The 14,814-nt window shown below is 51.3% G+C and overlaps 1 protein-coding gene across 1 annotated transcript in view; it reads right to left on the reverse strand.

Moving 5' to 3' along the window:
- The window catches only part of LOC133259662 (fer-1-like protein 4), a 48,348-nt gene extending 34,044 nt beyond the window's left edge, over positions 1-14,304 (reverse strand). Inside the window, 20 exon segments of the mRNA XM_061437438.1 lie at positions 2,539-2,639; positions 3,021-3,141; positions 3,236-3,260; positions 3,263-3,403; positions 3,590-3,699; positions 4,080-4,440; positions 5,303-5,489; positions 5,575-5,758; positions 5,879-6,038; positions 6,298-6,382; positions 6,462-6,524; positions 6,810-6,941; positions 7,058-7,118; positions 7,663-7,821; positions 8,085-8,126; positions 8,295-8,386; positions 9,971-10,070; positions 10,167-10,255; positions 10,622-10,677; positions 10,958-14,304. Coding sequence (XP_061293422.1) covers positions 2,539-2,639; positions 3,021-3,141; positions 3,236-3,260; positions 3,263-3,403; positions 3,590-3,699; positions 4,080-4,440; positions 5,303-5,489; positions 5,575-5,758; positions 5,879-6,038; positions 6,298-6,382; positions 6,462-6,524; positions 6,810-6,941; positions 7,058-7,118; positions 7,663-7,821; positions 8,085-8,126; positions 8,295-8,386; positions 9,971-10,070; positions 10,167-10,255; positions 10,622-10,677; positions 10,958-11,036 — 2,348 coding nt within the window. The 5' untranslated portion in view covers positions 11,037-14,304.
- Between the last annotated feature and the right edge of the window lie 510 nt (positions 14,305-14,814).

The raw sequence follows: 14,814 nt of genomic DNA on the forward strand, positions 1-14,814 counted from the left end.
GACTCATTTGAAAAGACCCTGATGCCGGGAAAGATTGAGGGCAGGAGAAGAAGGGGACGACAGAGGATGAGATGGTTGGATGTCATCACCGACTCAATGGACATGGCTTTGGGTGGACTCCGGGAGTTGGTGATGGACAGGGAGGCCTAGCGTGCTGCAGTTTATGGGGTCTCAAAGATTTGGACAAGACTGAGCGACTGAAATGAACTGAACTGAACTGTATAATTTTTAAAACTTCACTTATTAACATTGCTATTGATTAAAAATTGACAAGAGAAAAATATCTTCTTAATAAGATTTAGATCCACAAAATTGGATTCAGGAAAATTAGATGTGATAGAAATAACAGCAGCATACACACACACAAAACCACACTGGATAAAGCTATAAAAAGTGAAATATTATATGAGTAAATCTTTCATTGAAATTTCCCTGCTAAAGAATAATTTTAGTAATAAGATAACTAGGACTTCCTTTGTGGCTCAGATGGTAAAGAATCCTCCTGCAATGCAGGAGGAAATGGTAACCCTCTCCAGTATTCTTGCCTGGAGAATTCCATGGACAGAGGAGCCTGGCAGGCTACAGTTCCATGGAGTCACAAAGAATCAGACACGACTAAGCAATTAAAACTTTCAAAAAAATAAATCAGTGAAGTGAAAATGGAAATAGTTTCACTGCATCATATAAAAAAATCAAGCAAGTAATTAAACTGGATTAAATATGGTTGCTCTTTTGGACACATAGAGAACATAGACAGAGAAGAGAGCCGTACAGTGAAGCCCAGGGACACAGTATATGAAATTTGTAACATTCAGAGGTCAAGAAGATAGGGAACCAGCAAAAGAGATGAGAAAGAATGGCCAGGGAAGCCCAAGGAAAACCAGGGACATGGAAGTCAACAGGAGAGTCTTTCAAGAAGGAGGGTGGGGTCAACTGTGTTCACCTCAGTGTTTCACTGAACTGAAAGGTTGATTGAGATAAAGAAAGAAAAGTAACCACCAATAACCAAGTTTAGCTGAGTTCTCCTCTTCCTCCTCCCTCTAAATGCTGGAGCTTGCCAGGTCCCTGGAATTTTGTTTTTCCCTTTTTTTGCTCTCTAGATGATCTTATCCAGTCCCATCTCTGTATTAACACCTCCCAATTTTACATTTTAAGCTTTGAACTCTCCCTAGAGCTCAGTTCAGTTCAGTCACTCAGTCGTGTCTGACTCTTTGTGACCCCATGAACTGCGGAACGCCAGGCCTCCCTGTCCATCACCAACTCCCGGAGTTCACTCAAACTCATGTCCATTGAGTCGGTGATGCCATCCAGCCATCTCATCCTCTGTCGTCCCCTTCTCCTCCTGCCCCCAATCCCTCCCAGCATCAGAGTCTTTTCCAATGAGTCAATTCTTCCCATGAGGTGGCCAAAGTATTGGAGTTTCAGCTTTAGCATCATTCCTTCCAAAGAAATCCCAGGGCTGATCTCCTTTAGAATGGACTGGTTGGATCTCCTTGCAGTCCAAGGGACTCTCAAGAGTCTTCTCCAACACCACAGTTCAAAAGCATCAATTCTTCGGCACTCAGCCTTCTTCTCAGTCCAACTCTCACATCCATACATGACCACAGGAAAAACCATAGCCTTGACTAGATGGACCTTTGTTGGCAAAGTGATGTCTCTGCTTTTGAATATGCTGTCTAGGTTGGTCATAACTTTCCTTCCAAGGAGTAAGTGTCTTTTAATTTCATGGCTGCAGTCACCATCTGCAGTGATTTTGGAGCCGCAAAAAATAATGTCTGACACTGTTTCCACTGTTTCCCATCTATTTCCCATGAAGTGATGGGACTGGATGCCATGATCTTTGTTTTCTGAATGTTGAGCTTTAAGCCAACTTTTTCACTCTCCACTTTCACTTTCATCAAGAGGCTTTTTAGTTCCTCTTCACAGAGTTAACAAGTCCCAAAATGAGCTTATGATATTCCCTCCCCTCCCACCATAACTTCTCTCCTCTCATTTTCCATAGCTCAGTAAATGGCACCATCTACATAGTTATTCAAGTCAAAATCGTAGGAGTCATTCATAACTCCTCTCTGCACATTTCCCAAGTCCCCTAAGACTATTCATTAGTGAGTCTTGAGATGTCACTTTCACAGACCCACACTGCCTTTGAATCCAGTCCCGTCACTCTGTGTCCATCCTAGATTCAATTCAACCATCACCTCAGTTATTACCTCTGCTTCCTCTCATATCATCCCTCCCCCACTGATCCTTTTTAGGGATAGGTTAGAGTACATCCCTTTTCTTTTCAAAATCTTCAGTGGCTCCTCATCTGAGGAACTGGAAGGTGTGTGGAGATTAGAGGAGAGGAGGAAAGAGTTTATTGAAGGGGAGTGACCTAACATCCAATAATTTCCATCAAGTTCCCTCCACAATCATCTCCTCACTCTCCTGTAAAGTGCTGATCAGACTGCAGCATCCAGGGCCCTTGGGTCCAGACAGCTATCATGGGTTTCCCTTACCCTAGAGTCTGCAGCAAGGAAGGGGAGGCTCTCCGCTCACCTGCTGCCTGCCACCAGCTCTTCCAGTGCCTGCTTCAGCCGTGTGCAGGCCCCAGGTCCTGGGCGGCGCTGCAGAGTCTCAACCTCCTGCAACCCCTGGTCCTGTGCCAAAGGGAGAGGGTCAGCCTCCACCTCCTTTAGACCACACCCTCATCCCAAGGCCCCGCCCACTCATGACTTCCTCTTGGCCCCACCCTTCTTTGACGCCAACTAATTCTGGGTTCAGTTTCTCAAGCCCTGGGCTGGCTCCATGGCTGTGAGTCCAGGCCCCAGGAGCTCTACTCTTGTTCTTCCTGGGTCCAACGTTCTGAATTCCAGCCCTCCCACAGTTTCTGGCCTTCTCAGCTCTCCCGGAAGCTTGCACTTGATGAGGTGTTGGGTAACCCTGCTGCTTTACCCATCTGCCCCCCCTTCACAGGTCAGGGTGTCCGGAATGCCCCCTCTATCCTGGCCTCGCCCTGTGAGCACCCGCCTTGCTCTCACCAGCCTCTCGGCCACTCTCCGCACACAGTTACTGCTCTGCAGGCGCCACAAGTGATTCTCCCAGCGGCTCCACACGCACACACAAGGCTTGTGGTGACGTAGGGGCAAGCAGAAGTAAGGCCTGGGCACATGCAGAGGAGCAGAGTCTGTAACGGGCAGTCCTGGGCCGCTGGGAATCCCCCAACGCCTTCCTTCCAGCCACCGGGAGCACTCACCCACTGCCATCCATGGGCTCAGGCCGCTTCCCAGCTCCTCCTCCTCCTCCACTGGCCTGACTCCCATGTCTGACTCCAGCAGGAGCTGTTTCTCCCCTTCTGTGTCCTCTGCTTCCTCCCCCACCCTGGATCCTTGGCTCAACTGCTCCTTTCTGCGACCTGCATCACCTGCCGGGAGCCACAAGGGTCAGTGGGCACCAGCCTGAGGGTTCCCTCCCTCAATCTTTGTCTCAGTAGTTAAGTCAGAGCCCACCCCTTACTGAAGGTCAACTGTTCCTTCCAGTGGCCTAAGTCTGGAACAAGAGTGACCACCCTCAAACCCACTGCCCTTAGGGCTTTGGTTAGGTCTCACACCGATGGAGATCTCAAAGCTGATGGGCTGGGCAGCCATGGCCGGGTCGATCATGGTGGCCTCGAAGAGCACAGCGAAGAGCAGGAAATCTTCACAGGGCGCCAGGGCATTCCGGAAAAGGCGGGTCAGGATGGAGTCAGCCCCCACCCTCCCAGTTTGCAGCCTGGACTATGCTTGGTCACAATGCCCACAGAAGGACATGCAATGAAGGCCTAGAAGATTCGCTGCTGGCGTCCTGCCTCCCTCTGCCCCTTGTTGTCCCAGTTCTTCGGACCTGGGACTTGGTTCTCTCTGGTTCATCTCTGAGTCGTCACCCTCCTCTTTCCCTGTGTGTAATATACATAGGGGCACATGTGTACACACAGTGCAGTCTTCACCCAGGTCACCAAGTTGAGACACCCCCCTGCCCCAGTGTTTAAAGCCTGGGAGCCGGGTACACACTCCAGAACTGAGAATGTGTACCCGGCCGCCTTACTAAACTTCAGCCCCACCTCTGGCAGCGGCAGCAATTCCTCCACTTCCACCTCCATGGCACTAGGAATCTCAGGTGCATCAACACTGGAGCTGGCATCCGGGTGTGGCTGTATCCCTGCAGGAATCTGGCCACGCCTGGCTTTCTTCTTCTTCTTTCCTGTGAGCCGAGACAACCTGGACACCTGTGGGGCCTGGGGAGGCTCAGGTTCAGCTCTCCCTTCCAACACTTCCATGGACACGGCCACCAGCAGTCGGCCTCGGAAACAAATGCCTTGGCCAACGCCTTCATTGAGATTCTGAAGACCATCCCGGAGACCCGTACTGGGGGGTGAGCCATAGAGAGGTACCCAGGCCGGGCCGAAGGTGGGGTTAAACCCCGCTGTGGGGAAATGAAGGGGACAAAAACAGTGTTTTGGAGGGAAGTGTGGAGCAGGTGGGTACTAGTCTATGCTAAGGAAGAGGGGTGTCAGATTGAACCTCTGGACCTCTGGAAGGAAAGCCTTCGAACAGTTAGGGCCCAAGAGCTAAGGACCAAGACCTGGGAGAACTATTTTTTAAAAACAACTATTATTTAGTCGTTTGCTTTTGGCTGCACTGGATCTTTGTTGCTGCCTACAGCCTTTCTCTAATTGCGGTGCTCTGGCTTCTCATTAGCGTAGCTTCTCTTCAGAGCACAGGCTCTAGGGCGTGGGCTTCAGTAGTTGTGGTGCACCGGCTTAGTTGCCTCGGGTATGCGGAATCTTCCCGGACCAGGGACTGAACCCGTGTCCCCTGCATTGGCAGGAGGATTCCCAACCACTGGACCACCAGGGAAGTGCCCTGGGAGCAGTTCGACAGGAAAGATGCCCTGGGGGCGGAGCCAAAGACCTGGAGGTGGAGTCAGCATTGGGGTGGAGCTATGGGTGACCCGGTAAGGGTCCGGAGTAAACGGTTAATGTGGTCAGGGCTTGTTTTCCTGCAGGTCAATCTGTAAGAAGAACTGGGCTGCAGGGATTACTGGATATTCAGCTGTAATTAGGATTCTTGTCAACAGAACCAAACCAAGTGTAGGGTCTGTAGTCTGCGGGCAACAAGTGGGACTGTGAAGGGAGGGGTCGGCTTGGAGCGATATAGTCACTTGGCATAGACCAGACTTTCTAAGCTGAGTTGGGTCGGGAGGATGGGGTTTACCGTCGGGGGCGGGACCCTGGGCACACAGGGCCAGGGAGGAGGCGCGGCACGCGTCGGCAGGATGCACTTACCTGCGCGGCCGGAATGCGAGATCTGTGTCAGGTCCAGCACGTGCGTGGCCAGGGCCGCATCGACGAGGGGCGCGTCGTCCCGTAGCTGCAGACGAAGGCCGCGCGTTAGCGGCGGGAAGAGCTCCACGAAGCTCAGCTGCTCGTTCCACTTGGGCGCAGTGGTCTCACTGCGTACCGAAGTCTCGCCCTGAGCATGCGGTGAAGACAGGCGGCGAGCGGTCTGTGCGGATCCCGGCCTGGGCCTCCGCTGAATGGGGACGAGAGGGACTTACCTGCTGCCCCAGGAAAGACACCCTCACGTAGGGGTCCACGGGGACGCGCTGGTCCAGCAGGGCATGGGCCAGGCTGCCCAGCAGCCCGGGGCGCAGCGCCGGAAGCCCCTCCGCGCGGTACCCGCGCACTCGCAGGCGCGCCCACGGCCTCTCCGCTGGCACCCAACGCGGCAGCAACAGGTTCCTAGGGGAGCCGGGCGCTGAGGGGCCCAGAAGCCCTAGGCTCGGCCCCTTGCCTTTTCCGCATCCAGGAAGCCTCGCCCGGTCCTACTCTTCCCCCTCCCCACTCTCCACCCCAGCTCACTTCTCGATGTTCGAACTGTGGCCAGGGTCCGGGGGTGGCAGTGGAGGGGGCAGGTCCCTGCGCGTCCTCACGGACAAAGTGACCTTGACGAAGCCTTTGGTCCCGGCGCGGGTGTCCCGGGGGTCGTGCAGTGGGGCCCATTTCTGATAGAAGTGGCCATCTGGGGACAGAGGAGCGGGCCCAGGGGTCAGGGGGCCCGGCGGGATGCGCAGGGTGGTTGTGGAGGCTGGGATTAGAATGCTGGACAATAGCCGGGGTTCAAGTCTGGCTCAGGAGGGAGGAGCAGGAGTACATGCCAGTCAGACGTCGAAAGAGATAGCTGTCTTACAAGTTAGTACTCTGGGCTCGGTGGCCAGCGGGTCTGCTTCCTTTGTCCACGCAGAGGAGTCTCAATGACAGGGGCAGGGGGTGTTCAGTACCTGGCTGTTCGAAGATCATGCCCAGGTCCATCCTGAAGGTGCCGATCCGAGTGGCCATAAAGGGAAGGGTCTGCGAATGAAAAGCCTGGGGAAAGGTGGCTTTAGACTGGATCTTCGGCATCTCTCCTTTTCTGACGGCAACCTCTCACCCCTAACCCTCTCACCGTGATCTCCAGGAGCAAGTTCTGGAGGTGAAGCCGGGTCTCGTGAAATTCAAACAAGAAGTACTGGGTTAAAGTGGGGAAGCAAAAGAATTGACAGCAGGTTATACGTGAAGGGTTCACACCCTCTGGCCCCCAGCCCTTGTAAAGAGAACGCCCTCTTTCCCCCTTCCCCACTCCACCCCAATTCGGTGACCATACCCCTTTGAACCCTTTCCAGCACCGAGCGCTTGGCCCCAGGCCAGCCAATAGGCTCATTTCCCCAGCCCCAGGCCACGTCCCCTCGGCTCACAGTTCTTCCCCTGGGTCCCGCCCACTCTCTCAGGCTCCTCCTTCCCTGGTTGCGCCCACCTCATTGTAGAAGGGGCAATTGGTGCCGCGCTGCGTGGCGGTCTTTCGGCGTTGCTCTCCAACGCGCACGGCCACATAAGGGTTAATGTTGACTCCCACCAGCTTCTGGGCCTCCAGCACCGTGACCCCGACCTGAAGGGTGAGGAAGGAAGAGGAAAGGAAGCCAACCTGCCATGGTTTGAGGGAAGAACGTGTGTGGAGAGCTGATGGTACTCCCCAAGGGTTTGGGCCTGGAGGGAGAGCCGTACCTGGAAGTCCTGGGCCCTGGACACCTGGAAAGGATCCCCGCGGGCCAGGCCCCGAGCTCGGCTGCAGAGAGGGTTTAGGGTCAGCTCTCACTTCACTTCCTCCCCCTCTGTACACACACTCTTGCTTGGTGCTGGTGCTGAGATTTCTCCCCCTAAACTTTGGTTTCTAAGTCCTTCCAGTCTTGTCTGGCCGCCATCTCAACTCTACACTCAGAATTCGACTCATTTCTGGAGCCCTAAAACCGTTTGTTCATTTAACAAAGACTGATGGTGCGCCTGCTATATGCAGGCGCCTAGAACCAACTCTGTTCTAGGCACTGGAACACTGCAGAGAACAAAAGAGGTTAAACTCCTTGCCCTCATCAAGCTGGCATCACCTTCATGGGTTCCAGAAGCCATGTGTGAGTCAGTGTAACTGTCTGAATGTGGCAGTGTCTATGCCGAAGAGTGAATGACCCTTGACCCCAGGATATCCACTCCCCACCCATACACTTGAAACCTTGTGTTTGTGAGGGTGGACAGGCATGGGCCTGCAGGTATGAGCAGGTGAGGTTGACAGACACACTGGTAGGCTGTGGGAGCAGGTGTGCAGGGCTACAAGTTACCTTTTGAGTGGGCTGAACACGACGCCAGAAAGCTCCACATCAGGCTCGTCATCCAGCTCCAGCGCCAGCTCATCGTCCTCATCGTCCTGCTGACCTGCTCCTCGAGCTAGCCTGTGGCCCAGTGCCACTGCCCGCCGCTCCAGCTGGGCCTCCCCAGGTCTGACAGGAAAGGCCCTCCAGGAACATGTCTGGGACCTCTCACCCATCTCTGGACACCCATCTCTGATGTCCCTGACTCTAGGACCCATCTCTGACTCTGAACCTGAGAGCCCTCTAATTCCAGAATTGACCCCTTATTCTAGGACTGACTTCTCACCCTGGAATTGGTCCAGTACTGATCCCAGACCCAGGAACTGACCTCATATCACTGGGTCCCAATCCCAAGACTGACCCTGTAACCCAGGTCATCCCCACATACTTACTCCAGCTCCTGGAAGCCCACGTTGGGGATGATCAGCTCTGAGCTGGGAGAAAGAGGAATGACAGGAGAGGGCCAGGTCTGACTACAGAGTTACAAACTGGGCAGCATGGGTCCAAGAGTCATCACATCCAGCAGATCCACAGGGGAACTGGTTACCATTGTCCTTTACTGAGGCCTGCCTGGGTCTTGCTTAGGTGGGTGGGAGGTTTACCAGTCCCGAATGGGTGCTCCAAAGTCCTCTTGTGCCCAGACTCCAGTTGCAACCTCTGGAGGCTGGTACTTCAGGTCAAGTTCTACCTGGACCTAAAACCAGATCCACAGTGGGCCTCAGGCTACTGAGGCTACCCTGAGGCTAGGAAAACCCCAAAGACAGTGCCTTTTTCTCTATCTATAAACAGAGACCCTCCTGGCCTCATCTGTGGTGACTTTGGTTCCTCTCTGATCATTACTAGTAGTGGGTGAAAGTGTGAAAGTGTTAGTCACTCAGTTGTGTCTGACTATTTGTGACCCCATGGACTTATGGACTGTAGCTTGCCACGCTCCTCTGTCCATGGGATTTCCCAGGCAAGAATATTGGAGTGGGTAGCCATTCTCTTCTCCCAGGATCTTCCTGACCTAGGGGCAAAACCCAGGTCTCCCACACTGCAGGCAGATTCTTTAGCATCTGAGTCACCAGGGAAGCCCCAAATAATAGTGACTACTCATAAGCTATTAAGAACTTACCAAGCGCAAGTAACTTCTTGAAGGGGCCCAACACAACTCCAAAATAATCTCATTGCTCTTGGAAATACACTAACGTGCCTTCACAGCTCTGCATGGTCTGGGCCCTGCCAAACTTTCCAGCCGCATCTGTTAGGGGATCTGCTTTGCCCTGCACCCCAGTTACGCTATCTCAGGGTGCTGGGCTTTTGAATATGCTGGTTCTTCCGCCTGGAACAGTCTCTCCTCCCATGTATTTAACTCCTATCATATCTTTCAATTCTAAGCTCAAACACTACTTCCTCAGGGAGCCTTTTCTGAACCCTATATAGGTCACGTCTCTCCGTTATACATTCTTCCAGCCCCCTATCTGCTATTTTATAACATCCTTCACAGGCATTTTTACATTCATTTTTGTGAATATTCTTTTTTAACTCTTTTTTTTTTTTTTTTTTACTGTGCCAGGTCTTCATTGCAGCTCACAGGATCTTTAGTTGCAGCATCTGAACATTTCGTTACAGCTTGTGGGATCTTGTTCCCTGACCAGGGATCAAACTCCAGCCGCCTGCATTGGGAGCATGGAATCTTAGCCATGGGACTACCAGAGAAGTCCCTGAATATTTGTTTAATGTTTGCCTCTCTCTGTAGATATGGAGTTCTAAGAGGGCAAGTCCTTATCTGGCTTTGCTCACCACTCAATCCTCATTGCTTATAACTGCACTTGCTTGTAATCGGAGCATAACAAATGACTGCAGGCTGAGTGAAAAGCTTGACATTTTGTAGGACTCCACATAAGGTAAGTGAGGAAACTGCCTAGAGAAGCTGAATAACTTGGCTAAGGTCTCAGATGGGAAGTGGAGGACTTGAGATTTGAACCCAAGTTCACTTCTATGAGGCTACGCTGACTCCCCATGAAACACCAGAAAAATCCATCCAGGCTCATTTTTGCCTCCCTACAAGGACTGCGCCTGGTGCAGGGTCATGGGGCGAGAACTTCTTATCTTCTCCCCTTGCCACACCCCTGGCCCTCAGAGCTGAACCTGATTCTTGGCCCCCAGAGCTGTAATCCAAGACACCCTGACTCGGGGGCCATGTTACCACTCCTGTCTCAGTCTGAATTTTCCTCTCTGAGAAATGGAACCCACTTCTAGAGGGACCCTCAGGCTCTGGGGGGCTGGCAGAACTCACTGGAGACACACGCAGATTCTTGTCCACTAAGGCCTCCCGCAGCACCAAATACCCGGCAGTCTGTAGCTGCTGCAGGGAGATCACAAGTGTCCCCAGAGACCTGGGGGTGCGGCACGAAATAAAAGAATGACCCAGGAGAATGGCCCCAAGGCCCCCTCTACCCCGTTTGCATCCTTGGTTCCCCAGGCCTACTCACCTGGGGCTGAACACACAGCTACAATTGACCACCTGAACAGACAGACACTCCCCAGCCATAGGAGCCCCATAGTGTGGCCAACGGAAGAGCTGGGAATAGGAAGAACCTTGTAACACCCAGTGCTGGGCTGACACTGACCCCCAATCCATAGCCTATTCCCAAACCTGAAATAGGAGCCAACAAATTGAGAGCTAACTCCACGGCTGATCTCCTAAACCAGGAACCAGTCCTCCCCAATTAGGGCTGATCTGGGGCTAACTATCAATCAAGAACTAATCTCCCCAGTCTTGATCCTGACTTGTCCCATGCTGAGTCTAACCTCTAGAGCATTAGACAACCCCACCTCCTGAAACTGTACCACCTCTCCAAATTCAGGAATAAGCCTCCCAGCCCAAGGATGGACTCAGATGGGGTACAGACCAGCTTTTCCCCATCCAGAACCCAACCCCACTCACCTCACCTATATCTGCTTCTCGACCACAGTGAATTCTCCTCGTTTTCTGGGTAAAACCTACTCAGAATTGAATCTAGTCATTTATCACCTCCTCCCCCTACACACACACAAATCATCTCTCCATCCACTCTTGGCCCAGAGTCCGAACTCCCTGGACTCACCCTCAAAGAGCCATAGAAGATACGGAGGGAGGGAGGCAGAGAGATGGAGACATTGGGCTCAAGGACAAAGGAGACAAACTGTAGAGATGCCCAGAGATGAAGTGGGGGACCTGCGGATAGGAGGGGCCAGAGCTTCCCGTATCTAAAAATTCTCAGAGCATCCCTGCAGACCTCACCTCGAAAGCTGAGCCTCACTTGTCGGTCGTGGGTGCCTGGCAGCCCTGTTAGTCGCCGCACACACACAGTCAGAGCCATTGTCCCAGGGCAATGCCTCTCCCCGCCTGCCCTCCTGCCCACCTGAATCGCCTTTGACTCACTGGACTCACCCAGCAGGTTCAGCAATCCCTGCCCTTTAGTCAAACACAAAATCAGCAGGCCTGGGGGTCAGTAGGGAGGGAGTGAAAGAACAGAAAGATAAGGGTAAGTAAGGTCCCTGTGGTCAATTTAGTCCTCTTTGCCTTCCCCAGCTTCAGCCTCTGTCCTGCATCCTTATTGGCAGGGGCAGATGCGACCAGGTGGGGATGGAGGCAAGGGGAGAGGGCTGGACCCAGTCTGGCCTCTGCTAGCCTGTGAGGACTCAAGGACATGGGGCCTCATGTTGTTCCCTGTTCACCTCTCAGTCAAACAAATTAAAACATTAAAAAAAAAAGAAAAGTAAATCCCCTAGCCCCCAACATTAGCATGTAGGCACTCAACATATTTTTTGAATTAATGACTGAACGTGTGTCCCTACCTTGCATATAGCAGGTATTCAAAACGCTTCTTCTTTTTTTTAAGATTTATTTAGCTATTTATTTTTATTTTTTGGCTGTCATGGGTCTTTGCTGCTGCATGCAGCAAAGTAGTTGTGGCACATGGGCTTAGTTGCTCCACAGCATGTGGGATCTTCCCCAACCAGGGATAGAGCACATGTCCCCTGCATTGCAAGGCAGATTAACCACTGGACCGCCAGGGAAGTCCCAGAACATTTCTTAACCAATATCTTTGGGTTTACTGGTGGGACCATAGATGGTCTCCAGGGAGTGTGCAAACACTTGAAATTGTCTAAAATTTTGAGCATGTGTGCATTTTTCTGGACATAGTCCTCCTAGGTTAGGTTATTAATCCTGAAACAGATGTGAAGTACTTTGAATGAATGAAGGAATGACTGTGTCTCACAGTCTGAACCCATGAGTGACGGTAACTCTGTGTTGAGTGCATCTCAGGGCCATCGGTGACTCTGCCTGTATACAGAACACATGCTGTGTCACTCTTGGCGGAGGCGGGGAGGAGGTGCCACCACAGAGGTGATTCAGGCATTTCTTCCAAATCGCTTCACGGACTCCAACACCAAACAAAGCCTAGATCCCCATCAGAGCGGGAGAGGGTCAGGGCTACACTACTCAGGGGAGGGAGGCCAAAGGGGCTTCCTTGAGGAGCGACTGCTTAAATTGGGCTTTGAGGACAGCAGTTCAGCAGAGAAGGGCATGTAGGAAGTGGGAAGGAATGCCGGGCATGTTCCAGGACCTATGATTTGTTCAGTATGGCCAGAGTACAAGGAATGTATCAGGCGGCAGCAGCAGATAAGAGGAGGCAGTCAGAGGAGCTGGGTCTTGCTGGTTCCTTGAACCAGAGGTGGTCACTTCCTGTGCTTCGGCTGCTCCATCTCAGCACAGATTTCCCCTGCTGTCCTAAGGCAAAGTGGCAGAAAGTGAAAAAGCAGTCGCCCTATGATACATCTTGATATTGGATGTTTAAAATAAATCTGAATGAAGCACAGACGTTCACAGACAGTTCAAGGCTATGGAGGCTTTATGCTGAGTTTGTAGTTCTTGGGGAAGGAGCTTGCGGTGCCAGTCTTGCAGCTCTGGGTGCAAGATGCCTTTGTAACAGCTCACTGGGAATGCTATCTTTGCTTTTTGCCTTTTTTGTGAGAGTGAAAATCTTCGGGTTTCTTTTGGTCAGCAAAAACCAGTACTAAAATAGGTCTTTTGTAAAAAGCAAGGGATAACTGTACTGAGAGAGAGTCTCATTCTGCCTATTCCCCAGGTGTAACATGCTCAAATGAGTTTTTGGGCCTATACAATACCAGACAAGAGGCATGGGTGAGTCTATTCTTAAACAAGGTTATACCTCAAAGCTCTCAGACATTGAGGGCTTCATCTCCCCATTTGACAGATAGAGACACTGGGACCCAAAGGAGGGTGGAAAGGGGTCCAGAATTATTAGGTGTCACTGCTTTGGTCTTGTCTTCCCTCCCTCCCTTGAGCTCTGTGGCATCTAGTCAAGCAAGGTATTTTTGCTTTGTTTTTTTTTTTTTCTTTTTTTAAATTTATTTTATTATTATTTTTTGGCTGGATGGGGTCTTAGTTGCAGCACACCAGATCTTTCACTGCAGTTTGTGGGCTTCTCTCTAGTTGGGGTGAGCGGGCTCTGTAGTTGCAGAGTGTAGGTTTAGTTGCCCCACGGCATGTGGGATCTTAGTTCCCTAACCAGGGATTGAACCCATCTCCCCTGCATTGGAAGGTGGATTCTTAACCACTGGGCCACCATGGAAGTCCCTCAAGTGAGTTATTGAGGCCTCTGGAAGCTAACACAGGTGGCTCCTCTTTGGGTTGAAACACACCGTGGCAGGTTCCCTGGGCCTCGACCCTTTAAGAACTCCTACATCCACGTCCTAACATTCCAACAAAAATAGGATGTGGTGGAAAGAATACTAAACTCCAGGGCAAGATTTTGGAATTCCAACTGCTGTCACTTATTGTGTGGTTTCCAGAAAATCCTTTCTCCTCTCTGGGCCTGGTTGCCCACTGTGTAATATGCACGGGATGAACTGCACTGCTTTTCAAAGTGTGGTCAGGATCATACGTGCTTGTTAAAAATGCACATTCTTGCTCCCACTCTAGAAATGCTAATGTAGTATCTTAAGGTGTGGCTGGGACCTAAATTTTCAGAAGCCACTCTGGTACTATTCTGCTGCACAGCAGGAATTTGGGAACATCTGGTCTCTTGACTGTGACTAAGTGTGATTCCTTTCTGTTCTAGGTGACTCAGATGGTCTGAGTGTCTGTATGGAGATTGTTGTTGTTGTTTAGTCACCCAGTCGTGTCTGACTCTTTGCAACCCCATGGACTGCAGCACACCAGACCTCCATGTCCCTCACCATCTCCCGAAGTTTGCCAAGTTCTTGTCCATTGCATTGGTGATGCCATCCAGCCATCTCATCCTCTGACGCCCTCTTCTCCTTCTGCCCTCAATCTTTCCCAGCATCAGGGACTTTTCCAATGAGACGGCTGTTCGAATCAGATGACCAAAATACTTCAGCTTCAGCGTCAGTTTTTCCAACAAGTATTTAGGGTTGATTTCCCTTAAGATTGACTGGTTTGATCTCCTTGCTGTCCTAGGGACTGTCAGGAGTCTTCAGCATCACAGTTTGAAGGTATCAATTGTATAAAAGAACAAAAAGATATGGTGATTGAGGGGTACTGAATTCCCCAAAGACCCCTGGTGAATATGGGTCCAGAAGAGATCACAGATCCCTGAGGTCAGAGTTCTCTGGCCTGATGACTAGGATGAGAGAAGGAGGAGCCTGAAGTGTTTTTAGAGCAAAAGAGACTAAAAAGACTGTATTGAGAAGTGCCACATGGGGGTGAGCCCTTGCCCCTTCTTAACATCTGTTCCTTCATAGATACATGAGTACCTACCACATGCTACATTTCATGGGGTCACAAAGAGTCAGACACCACTGAGCGACTGATCGACACTACATGCTAGATAGAAACTATCTATCGCGGTGCTGAAAGATACAGTAGTGAACACAACAAAAATCTCTGCCTTCATAAACTTACTGCTCTACTGGGAGTGACACGTAATGAAGAACGAAATAAAACACCTAAGTGCTAAGGGGAAAAACAAAGCAGGAAGGGGGACAGAAACTCTTTCATGTTAAGCAGTAGTTTTAGACAGGGTGTTTTGGAAAATGCTGTAATGTCATTGCTTGCTTTAACTTGGGAAAGAATAAGGGAGACTGCCAAGGCTCCCAGGGACGTCACGA

Source organism: Bos javanicus, chromosome 13 (assembly GCF_032452875.1).
Source record: "Bos javanicus breed banteng chromosome 13, ARS-OSU_banteng_1.0, whole genome shotgun sequence".
Taxonomy (NCBI): Eukaryota; Metazoa; Chordata; class Mammalia; order Artiodactyla; family Bovidae; genus Bos; species Bos javanicus.